The sequence below is a fragment of the Mchenga conophoros genome, linkage group LG23, assembly GCF_057382185.1.
Source record: "Mchenga conophoros isolate Kocher_MC1m ecotype Shallow Benthic linkage group LG23, M_conophoros_male_GT1.1, whole genome shotgun sequence".
NCBI classification, from domain to species: Eukaryota; Metazoa; Chordata; class Actinopteri; order Cichliformes; family Cichlidae; genus Mchenga; species Mchenga conophoros.
The window spans coordinates 13,242,677-13,254,357 of record NC_140547.1 but is presented as its reverse complement, the minus strand read 5'-3'; the positions used below and the strand labels follow the sequence as shown (position 1 = coordinate 13,254,357).

General features: G+C 44.0%; 2 protein-coding genes across 4 annotated transcripts in view; one reads left to right on the top strand and one right to left on the bottom strand.

The window, feature by feature from the left end:
* The first annotated feature begins 567 nt into the window (after positions 1-567).
* Positions 568-9,166, top strand: atp1b1a (ATPase Na+/K+ transporting subunit beta 1a). Its single transcript, XM_085264179.1, has 6 exons — positions 568-800; positions 4,970-5,098; positions 6,354-6,506; positions 6,610-6,779; positions 7,606-7,686; positions 7,800-9,166. The coding sequence occupies exons 1-6, from the start codon at positions 707-709 to the stop codon at positions 8,052-8,054; spliced, it is 882 nt and encodes a 293-aa protein (XP_085120305.1). The 5' UTR covers positions 568-706; the 3' UTR covers positions 8,055-9,166.
* The window catches only part of nme7 (NME/NM23 family member 7), a 23,600-nt gene continuing 20,840 nt past the window's right edge, over positions 8,922-11,681 (bottom strand). The window contains exons 11-12 of one of the 3 annotated variants that reach the window (XM_085264175.1): positions 9,736-9,843; positions 8,922-9,645 (exon numbers count right to left, since the gene is read on the bottom strand). In XM_085264175.1, coding sequence (XP_085120301.1) covers positions 9,622-9,645; positions 9,736-9,843 — 132 coding nt within the window. In that variant the 3' untranslated portion in view covers positions 8,922-9,621. Of the gene's footprint in view, positions 9,844-11,681 lie in introns of all 3 variants that reach the window. The other 2 variants (XM_085264174.1, XM_085264173.1) reach the window with 2 other exon arrangements.

Sequence of the window (11,681 nt, the reverse complement as noted above, 5' to 3'; positions counted from 1 at the left end):
ACTAACTATACAAGATAACACAACACGCTAACTATACACTCCACGCTAAACGTCGCAAATCTCTCCCATTTCAAAACTCTCTCTCTCTCACTCGCTTACTCTGTCTTGCTGCCATCACTCCCATAACTTGCCCCTCTTATATTCAGTGTTAACTGTAGCTAGGCTCAAGTTGTTAATGCTAGCTTATTTTAATAGACAACACTGTCATATGCAAAACTAGGGTGGCAAGATATCATTGTAGCGTGGCACATGCCACCCGACGCCACCCTTCTAGATCCGACCCTGGAGGTTTCCTGACACTACAGGTCATATTTTTCTTCCCGTCTTTTTCTCCCCCACCCCAGAGTCAGGTTGATGCTTGCCATGACTGCAACGTAGACTGACTGAAAGTCGTGTTCTCCGTGTGCTGATTAGCCTTCCTACCTCTAACTGCCGCTCTCTGTTTGGCTGTTTTGCATTGAGCAGGGGCAGGTTGTGATTTGCTACCCTCGGCCCTCCTCTCCGGGGCTGGACTTGTTCACAGAGTTTGCAGGCGGAGTCACTGGTTTCCCCTCTGAGATAAATAGTGCGCGGTACAAGTGGGAGCAACGCGCAATCGACTGTCCTTTTCTGTTTCCTGCGAGGGACAGTCGACAGTCTCAGCCTGAGAACTGAGACGCAGCAGAGCCGTTAAAGCAGAGAGAAAGCGACACGGGGGGGAGTTACCATGTCTGGAAATAAAGACAGCGACGGAGGATGGAAGAATTTTGTGTGGAATTCGGAAAAGAAGGAGTTTCTAGGGCGCACAGGAGGCAGCTGGTGTGAGTACTCTTTTTGTTCTTTATTTCCGGCAGGCGGGCTGCTGGTTGTTGATGATGGAGCAGAGTGGAAACCGACCGTGCTCACAGCGGATTATTTGTATTTTGACTCAATGTTTTGCCGGTGCAGACGTTCGCACCTGTTAGAGCTCCCAGCCGGAGGCGCGCCGAGTCGTGACTTTGCCTTTTTAACGGAGGCTGCGTGCGCAAGTTGGTGTTTAAAACGAGAATGAAGTGAAAAAAGGTGATACACGAAGAAGGAGTGCTCGGTACGGATCGATTGGAGTCCAAAACAAGGACAGTAAATGAGGACAATAAGCCAATTTGGTTTCCGTGGACGTAAATGATTTCCTCCTTTTGGGGTGTTTCTGTGCATTTTTCAGGGCTCCCGCGGTCATAGGTGTTCATTACGAAGGCGTAGCCCTGATCAGCTCATTGATTAGCGGCAGTCTTTTCTGAAAAGGTCATCTTGAAGGACAGCCGAGACTTTTACCTGAACCAACAAGTTGGTAGCTGCCGCCGTTTATTTTGTTGTTCTGAGTGTCAGCCCTCCGCGGGGAGCAGGAGAAGGGCTGAGGACATTTTATTCCTGCCTTTAATAAACCCGAGCAGCTGATCCCTGGACCCGACACCCGGGCCCAGCTCTGCCTTCCCCACGTTTTAACTCGAACCCGGGATTATTGGATCCGGCTCTAATCGTTTCAGCGCCGTTTTCAATACTTTAAGACGCCTAACGCGGTCCGCAGCGGTTGATGGTTTGATGGGATCACTGCCCTGCATTACATAGCGCCAATTAGGCTCGTTAAACCGTTTTGCACGTCAGATATGGCGCGTATGTGCGCGTCTCCCCCTCCTCTCCGGACGCCGCACGGTAACACTGTGATCACGACTCACATGTCTCCCGGGCCGCCCCTCTCTGTATTTTTATCCTGGAAGAAATGAGGCGTCGCTGTGTGCGCGCGTTGAAGCGCATTCTTCGGGGCTTAATGAAAGCTTCAAACTAACACGTTTATTTCTGAGAAACGGTAATTCTCTGTGGCTCAAAGCACTGCTGTGTGTTGCGATTAAAATCAGGAGCTGCTCTCGGGTGGAACATTTCACCCACTCCATGTTCTAGGTGGTGGTGTGGGGTTACCAGGCTGGTAGTTCAGTGTCCCGTGGAGCACACGCAGTGAGCCATGTTGCTTTAGCAGCAACAGGTATGTCTGCTCAAAGCATCTCTGGCCACAGCGCTGATCACAGACTTGTTTGAGGCTCAGAAAAAGCCTCTGAGTGTGACCCAGTCTTTATCCCCCAACTTGACACAAGCCTCTGTGGTTGTCTTATTTTTGGTCATTTCATAACCACTGATTTATTTTAGTTTGGGTTAATTAAATGGCACATAAATATTCTTACGCTTCAAAGTCCTCTTTCATTTCAAGACTGTAAAGAAAAAAGCCCTGATTGGATTTTTTTTTTTTTTTTTTTTTACTACAAACACATCCGGATCATGAACACAGCACCGTCATCTGCTCAGTGATTTCATGGTGGACGACGGTCAGGTTTTTCCATAAAGGACTTTTTTCTGGTTTGAAATGGGCCTTTTGGGGTGGAGGGGTGTCAATTAACGTCACTTAACAGAAGTCTGTGCTTTTTCCTGTTACTTTTTCTGCCTCCCCCCCTTAATAAACAAAAGTATCTGAGCTTGACTAAATAAAATGACAGATGATACATTTTAAGCCTTTTTGTTTTGTCCCCCCCCCCAAGAAAAAAACCATCCTCGTAGCTACAGTGAAAGCCCAAAAACATGTTAGACTGGACCAGGGATTTTTTTTTTTTTTTTTTTTTTTTTTTTTTTTTAAAACAATAGACTGGCACAAAAGCAGTCAAATACAGATAACAGATTGGTGCCTTTACTTGCAGCATCATGTGCTGGTAGATTTATAATTTAAAATCTGCAAAACTTTAAAACATACAGTGTGCAGTACAGGGTAAATCATTAGCACATTAAACTGTGTTTCAGTAAAACACTCGTGCTAATTGTGTGCCATGTGAGTCGCTTGCACTTTTCATAAAGACAGACAGGAAGTGGCGCGGTGACAGCGTCAGTCTTGGCGCTCGTTACGTCTCCTCCACGTGTTTGTCTCAACATGCCAGACGGAAAGTAGGCTGCGGGGCTGGTGAAGGCCTCTGCGAGCGTGGAGACACATGTGGTATGAATGCGGGGACAGTCCCTTCACGGCGTGCTGCAGCAGCCTGCTGGGGGAGGTGCTCTCAATTCAGAAGCTGCCTTTCACCACCCCCTACGTCTCCCTCCATGCTGTTTACTCTGAGCCCTGCAGCGTTTCAGGCCGCGCCGATCGCTCAGGTGAAATCACACAAACTGACAGCCAGACAACAGGCTGTACACATACTCAGCCACAACATTAAAACCACTAACGGCGCGAACAGCCGCCCTCACGACGGAAGCTTCTGAGGAATCTCCTGGCAATCCAATGGGTCTTTACTCTGACACAGACCATCAAAGCCCTCCTAGTGTTGCCACTTGGCAGCCATTTTGAAGCATGATCTAAAATGAGCTGAGTTTCAGAGGCGTAGAATCTCCAGTCAGCTCTGAAAACTGCCCCAAAAGTTTGTTGAATTTGCCCCAGAGAGAGGTTTTTAAAAGCTCTTTTCTCCTAATAAAGTTTTACTTCCACCACTATTTCTGAGTGCCATGTCTTTCTTTTAACATCTGTGGTGCCTTCAAACATCTCCCTCCCCCATGATAAGGTGACTGGTGCTTACACCGTGAAATTGGCCTGACCTCAAGACCCCCCCCCCCCCAAATGTTGGTCTGATAAAGCCAAAAAAGTCTGCTGCCAGTTACCATTGCAGCGCACACAGAGGGTACAAAGTTTCAGGCAGGTGATTCTAATGTTGTGGCTGATCCTGTTCTGATTTCAACAGGCCAAGACGGGTAAAGAACACCCGATTGGATGGTCCTTCCTGCTGCGTGCCACACCTGTTTGACATCTTTTCACTCGCACACGAGGAATAAGCCGTTATTTGTTTTGCAAATTCACCTCCCCTGCACAGCAGGCGGTTATTGCAGCATATTTTTCCGAGATGGCGCACTCCTAGGAGTTGACAGAACTGTCAGAAACCCGCGCCTATTGTCAGGCACTGCTTCATAGGACACTAGCAGCCACCGCTTGGGGCCCGACTAGACTCATCCCAGAGTCTAATCATGCTCTGTATTGAGGGGGGGGATTTGAGGGGGAAAAAACCAAACAAATTCTGCTTGCGTCTTTGCTATCACAGGCAGCTAGCCAAGTGGCCTTTAAAGGCCTTAAAGCGAACCTCCTTTCAGGTTCGCTGAGCTCTTTTCTACTTGATAGAAAATCAGAATCAGCATTTTTAACCTGCCACAGATCATAACTGGGTGTCCGGGGGCTTTTCGGAGGTGACTACGACCTTAAGCACAATTGAGCATAGAGTTACAAAGAGTCTTTGTTACCTTAGTTAACAGAGGTTCAAGCATCCCCCCCCCCCACCCCCACTGTTTTGGCCGTCTGAACAACAACAACCTTTTAAAGCTTGCTGAAATTAAACCACACTTACAATTTACAAATTTGTTTGATCTCAAAACTTATTTTCCTCTGGAACGCCAAAAATCTGATGGGGAAAATCAGGAAATATGATGCTGATGGTTTGATTGCATCATACAGGGAAGCATGTGCCGTTACAGTTTTGTTCACTCGTGTAATGAAGCGTTTGCCTAAATTCATCACGTTTCTATGCACAGGAGCATGAACAAGGGCTTTTTCTTTTCTTTTCTTTTTTTCTTTTAATCCTAATTGTTGAAGGTGACACAGCCGGGGGGGGGGTCTGCAGGACTGAACAGTGACTCATCCTGTTGCTCTGGAAGCACAGCCAACCCACCTTCTGCGTGATCTGTTTAAACTTTAAATTAGGTGAAAAGAACCTGGGAAAGGGGTTTATGAAGGATATGTTGCTGTTGTGAAGAAATGCAGTACATTTTCCTGGGTTTTGGGTAGCTGATGCTAGTCATGCTCTAAAGCAGTCAGTCTTATCACCTTCAGGTGCTTGTGACTTCTGAAATCTGAGGCGATGTTATATTTCACATTTGAAGCAGTTTCTTTCTTGCTGCTTTCATCTCAGTAATTTGATTTCTCTTCCTTCCTCTACAGTTAAAATCCTCTTGTTTTATCTGATTTTCTACGGATGCTTGGCTGGAATTTTCGTTGGGACCATTCAGGCATTGCTGCTAACATTAAGCAAAGACAAACCCACCTATCAGGACAGAGTTGCTCCCCCAGGTAAGCACATCCTCTTCCTCCTCACCTTTCTGACTTTGCTGCTGCATCAGCTCAGCGATCAGACAAAAAGCCTGTTGGTGTTTCGTGGGCGTTACAGACGACTGTTTGGGAGGGGTGTGCCTCTGAGCAGCTCCTCTATCGGCAGTGTTTCTGACCTTAAATAGGTTCGGCCATTTTGTCCTTCACTCCCCTCAGCCGGTCGATGTTCCCCCTGCGGGCAACAGGGGAACTAAAATGTGTGCTATGATTATGCATCACAGCTGACACGACTGCATGTACTTGCGTGACTACAGTTTGTGGCTTGTTTCTTCAAAGGAAGAAAAAGTTTTGTTTTTCCACCACAGCTTTTAAAGGCTTGAAGGGGGGGGGGGGGGAAACCTAATGTGTAATCTCGTGAGAGTGTCATCAGACAACGCTGCAGCAGTTTAAAAATTTCCTGTGCGCTCTGAGACTGATTTGAGTGCCAAGCCTCATCTCGCGGTTTGCACAGCACATGCTCTGCCCCTTAGCAGTATTTTTAGCAGCCATTCTAGATGACTGGCTGCATGTGGCTGCCGTTTTGTTCACGACTGTTGACAATCAGAGATTAGAGAGAGCAGAACAACAGCGTGAGCGTAGAGAGCTCTAAGCTGAAGCAAGTTTCCAGAAGTGGCATGATCAAGGAAGCGGCGAGAAAGGTTCTTTTTTTTTTTTTTTTTTTTTTTTTTTCTCTCCCTTCGGAGCGTGATCCCGCCTCCCACTCAGAGGCTAAAAGTTTCCATTGTGAGAGAAACACACGTGAGAGTGGATGGGTGGGGGTTGGTGAACTTTCACAAGCCTCCTCTGACACTCAAACTGCTGCTTCTCCTCTCGCCGTCTCAACCGGCAGCTCGAGTCCCGCTCATATCTGCGGCAGCAAATAAAACAGGTCCTGCGGCGAGGCCGAGAAGGGTTTCGCGGCTGTCATGCTGCCTCTAGCTACTCTCACTGTCACACTCTCCCCTCGCCACGCCTCGCGCACCAACTCTGTGGAAAATTACTGCTGTGAGGAGCTCTCAGAGGAAATCCCCAAGACCCTCACATTGTCCTTAGATAATGGAGAATGCTCACAATGGCTCACGTGCCATGTCATGTTGCTTCTCTAAGATATTTACACTTTTTTTTTTTTTTTTTTTTCACACAAATTGAGTTGTTTTTTTTTTTTTAAATAAGATGTTTTTATTTTTTTGTCCCATGACTTTTGTTTTCCTACCAAACCAGTGTGGTGTTTTTGCAGGTCTGTCACACACCCCACGCTCAGACAAATCTGAAATTTCTTTTAAGAAGAGTGATCCGAGTTCATACAGAAAGTATGTCCAAAGCATGAACGAATTCCTTGAGCTGTACAATGAGACAAAGCAGACTGGGGACTCCTACGAGGAATGTGGAAGCAAGTATCATACAATGCAATCAGCTTTCACCATTTGTCACTCATGAGTGGATGTTTGAAGATCTAAACTTAAATTTTGTTTTCTTACTTGTGGCATTTTCAGCGCTTCCTAGCACGTACAAAGATCGAAGTATGGAAGAAAAGAAGAAAGTCTGCAAGTTTTCTAGGTCTTTGCTGAAAGACTGCTCAGGCACAGACCCTGATTATGGCTTCATGGAGGGGAACCCATGTGTTATCATAAAGCTCAACAGAATTGTCAACTTCCGACCAAAGGTATAGTTACCGCTTAAATTCAAAGGCTAATAAGTAGCGCAAAATGGCACCAGTCCTTTTTTTTTTTCTTTTTTTTAAATTCTTTTAATGAGCTTAGGCTCACCTCAGACATTAATTTAACCTGCAGGCATGAAGTAAACTGTAGTCCTGGACTGTGCTGCTCTGTTTTTATATACCTGAATATCAGTATAACAACAGCACAGGTGGCGGTGATATGCTGTGTAGCTAAGTTAGAGCTAGCTGGCTAACATCCCCCATTTTGGCTGTAAACTTGTGAAGCTTTGCTTTGTGGCCTTAAGATGTAAGTAATCTGTACTCAATCATTTGGCTACCTTAGTGGACCGTTTCTGAGTGAACAATCGTAGCACTATAGCGCTAGTAGAATTGCCTTTTCAAGGAAAAAAGATGTTGTAAATTACAATAGAGAAACTTCTCATTCCCATCTACTCGTAGTCTCACTGCCTCTCAAATGACTAAAACAAGTGAGATGTGCTTGCAGTGAGCTCTTGCTCACAGAGTAGAGTTGGCGATCATTTGTCTCAAAGGTCAGATGTGTGGTGTCAGGGGAGCTAAGGGGTCAGAGCAAACAGAAAACCCAAATCCACAAACAGAAAAGCAAATACCCCCCCCCAAAAATTACAGGGAGTGCATTTCCAACTTAGGAAACCTTACAGACATGTGAACCATCCATGAAGCTTTTTCCATTATGTTTGAAAATGGAAAACTTTTGAGAAGCTGGAGCTTGAAGTTGCATTGTGGTTAATGTAGGCACCAATAAGTGAAAGTTTAATTTAAACCAGTTATTGCTTGTTTGTTCTTTCTTTAGGCTCCTTCAAACAACTCATTACTAGAAGAACTGCCGGTGAAAGTTAGCTCTAACGAGATCCCCATTTACTGCAAGCTTAAGGTACGTTTGCGAGAGCGTGTGGCTGTGGCCTTCCAGTTCACAGATACAGGGAGAATGAATATTTGTCTTCAAAAGGACCGGCTGTAAGTCTCACTCAAGTATTGTGTTTGCAGAGAGCTGAGGATGAAGGCCAGATCGGAGAGATAAAGTACTATGGGATAGGCCAAGGCTTTCCTCTGCAGTACTACCCATATTACGGCAAACAGCTGCACCCCGACTACCTGCAGCCCTTGATGGCCGTTCAGTTCGTCAATGTGACGGAGGGAAAGGAGATCCGCATCGAGTGCAAAGCATTCGGAGACAACATAGATTACAGCGAGAAGGACCGCTACCAGGGACGCTTTGACATAAAGCTCACCGTGTCGTGACCTGAGCTACTGCGAGCACTCAATTTGAAAACGAATCCAACTTAGAGAAACCCATTCAGATAAAAACCACCACTAGTCTTTGAACATTCATAATATACAGGACCTACACTTAATCCGTGTGCTTTACACTAGCTTTTCTGTGTGTTCGTCGAGGGTTAGAATGTAAAATACAAAAGTAGCAATAGCAAATATTTATTCTACTGTACATGAAAAGATTCCTTGAGCCATGGGAAACGTTCATCCATTTACTGTAAAACGGCAATTCCACTACTGACGTGTAGCGAGTTGTTTTCTGTCCCGAAATACTTCACCCTTACGTGGTTTCTATATATTTTTGGAGTGTCCAGTGCTGTAGTCTAGTCCCAGCTGTAACCTCTTTGTCTTATGTCCGCTTTAGTGGTCCAAGGTGTGTGCGCGCGTGTGTGCTCGTGTCTATGTGCAGGCGTTTACAGGAGTGTGTGTTCATGTGCTCTGACTAACTGAATTACTGGCATGGTACTCTGAATGTTTAAGGCCCACGTCTGAGTAAATAAGTGCTCTGTGTTTGCGCTTCGTCGTCCCGGTTATTGGAGGAGGGGCACATTTGTTTTGTTCACCTTAGCTGTTAGATATGGTTTGATTACATTTATGTTTGATACTTTAATGCAATATATTTTTTTTTTTTTTTTTTTTTTTTCTTTCTTTCTGATTCTTAGTGTAGCGCTTTGTGGGTCCAGCCTAGAAGACAGTCACCTCCACAGAAACAGTGGCGACTCAGTTCTCTAAAATTGGTTTGCTGGAGACATCACGTGACGTGATGCTACTTGGTATTGAATGTTTTAGCCATTTTCATGGTGGACAAATTTTATATTTATGCAGTTGTACAAATTTTTTTTATTTTATTTTTTTTTATTTCCAAAAGTGTAACGTATGAATCTAATACCAAAGTCGCTGGTCAAAAAGTTCAAGAACATCAGAGGCAATGCAGTATCCCGTGTAATACGTTTTAGTTGGTGTTAAAAAATACTTAATTCAGTGTTGAAGATCAAAACACTTGTCAGGAGTCTGCTCTTGTTACTTTATTTAATCTGCATAAGGCTGGAACAATAAACAGAAAAATGAGAAAACTGGAAGTGTTTGACTGTGTAGTTCAACGTGGTTTTCATCCATCCAAAATCTTGAAGAAATACTGCACCTGGAAAAGGAATTTAAGGGACATTTATAGTAACAGCTGATGAATTAACACTGTCTGACACCTCAAATGTCTCTGCACAAGCCCTTTCTTTGCTACTGTTCCAGTCAGGGGAAAATGGCAGCTCAGTCAGTCATGGGCTAATGTTCAACAAGGAGGCGTTTGTCCAGACTACAGATCAGGAGTTTTCCTGAACAATGACGCACGATGGGTCAGGCCCACTCCCTGCAAAACAATGGTTTTGTTTCAAATTCCTCTGCCATTCTTGCTTTTCTAAAACCAGTGTGATCTGAGGCTGCCCCGGCCCACAGGGCGCAATCATGAGACTGGACATGGCCTTAGAGTCCAGGAAGGTTTTGTTCTCGCTAAATGTGAGGTACTTATTTATGCAGGGGCTCAGGGTTTCTTCATAGTGTCTATCTGGAAAAGAATGAGAGGAGCTGTACAGCTAACACATTATGGGTGTCGTTTCAGTGTATGGAGTGCACAACATGCGCATGCGCCACCCACCTCCAAAACACTGTCTTCGGGGAGGTCTGTGCAGTGGACGGCGTTTTTCACTTTGTCTTTGCCGTACAGGGCGCGCAGCGTGGTTGGACGAAGGTGCCGTGCAATTTCCTGTCGGATGGAAACATCTGGATTATCACGTGTTCATTAGCGTTGCACTTCAACATTAAATTAAGTGAATTCGGCGCTGTGACGCCATCTCTATCCTGGTGTCAAAGTCTGTGGACAGTTGTGAAAGTCAACATCCTGTACCGGCAGAGTGATTACTCAGCGGCTGAACATGTGATCCTGTGGAGGAAGTGACAAAACAGACACTCAGCAAATTTTCCACTGACTTAGGGGTGGGGGCCTCGGTTCTCAAGCACATTTTCACCACAGCTTTTCAAAAATGACTTCACTTTTTGCTCATCTTTTGCAGAGACCAACTGGCAAAGCAAACTAACCTTCATTAAATAAATAAACCCTCCCTGAATATGTAACACTAAATCCTGAGTACTGTACAATGAATGGCTGTTTAAACCTTTTCCTATTATTATTATTATTAGTATTATTATTATTTATTTTTTTTCTAAATTTCATTTCCATGATGGATAACTTGTTGACTTGTAGTTTTACAATCACATTTGGAGCCTTAACCTCCCTGTCTGCTCAGTTAAGACTTGACTTTCTAGCTGCGGGCAACTGTTTAAGAAATGGTTTAGATTTTCAATAATATACAAAAAGGGCAAAAAAAAAAAAGTAAACCAGACACTCGATTAGTAGAAGGTCCAGACAGCTAGCAGTGATTTAACTGTGACCGAGCGTTTGCTGTTACGAACTGGCTTGATTCATCAGTTTCTTCTACGGACTTAATTATATGAAGACTAAATATTCTTATACCTCATATCTATTACATGTTTAACTTACCATCTACATTTTAAAAATTGATATGAAACCATCCTTGAAGTTTAAATTTTGAATCTTTAATTTGAAGCTTTTTGTTTGCATTGGGGTTTTTTGTATTTATATAGAAAGCATTTTGTGACACTGTTTTACAAATTTGACTTTCAGACTAAAACCACTCCCCTTTCCTTTATTTATAGTTAAGTATAACAAATTTTTTTCATTTTAATTTCTTACGGGCTACAAATCAAGTCTTTTTATTCAACACTTTTGTCTGACCGCTATAGAACAGTAGCCACCTTCTTCCATGCAGCACATTTATCTTCAGTCTATTTCTGACACTCCTAAGGTCAGAGCTGGCCTGTCTCATCCTCTTGAGTTTCCAGGAAATGAAACCCTCCCAACAATGTCTGCCATCAGGAGAGGGGTGTCTGATGAATAGTTCATTTACCAAAATGCCTGTTTAATCTAAAGCAAATCTTACGCAACGTGAAGTAATATTTGATATGCTGGGAAAAGCAAAAAATATGATGGTGTTAACACAGCAAGGGTTGTGTGGTCTTTGTGTTCGGCAGCAGGGAAACATTTCTGACTTGTTTATCCTTCGGTGGATTATGAGCCTGCAGACAAAAGACAGGAACCAGTTTGAAGGTCACAAATCACCCAAGGCTTCCTCTCAAAGAGATGCATTGTCTTTCGAAAAAACCAGTTGGAAACCCATCTGCTGTTCGAACAATCGCACTACACAACACGTAAAAGACTACAAAGGAAAATAAAGACTACAGGCTCAAGGACTCGTAGCTAAAGATCAGCTGGGAACTTTGTGTCAACTGAGTTTTTTTTTTTTTTTTTAAAACTCCCTTTTAAGGTTAGACATTTGATTAGGACGTCAGTAATGGCGGCTTTCCACCAGGCTGCCATAAAAATGACACAGCTTAAAAACTAACCACCAACTAACACCCATTGCATCAAAAATGGAACTGTTGCTAACAAAAAGTTGTTTTATAGGTATTTTTAGGCTTGGCCAGCAAAAGACTACCAGAAGCATGATGAATTTCTTTCACCTC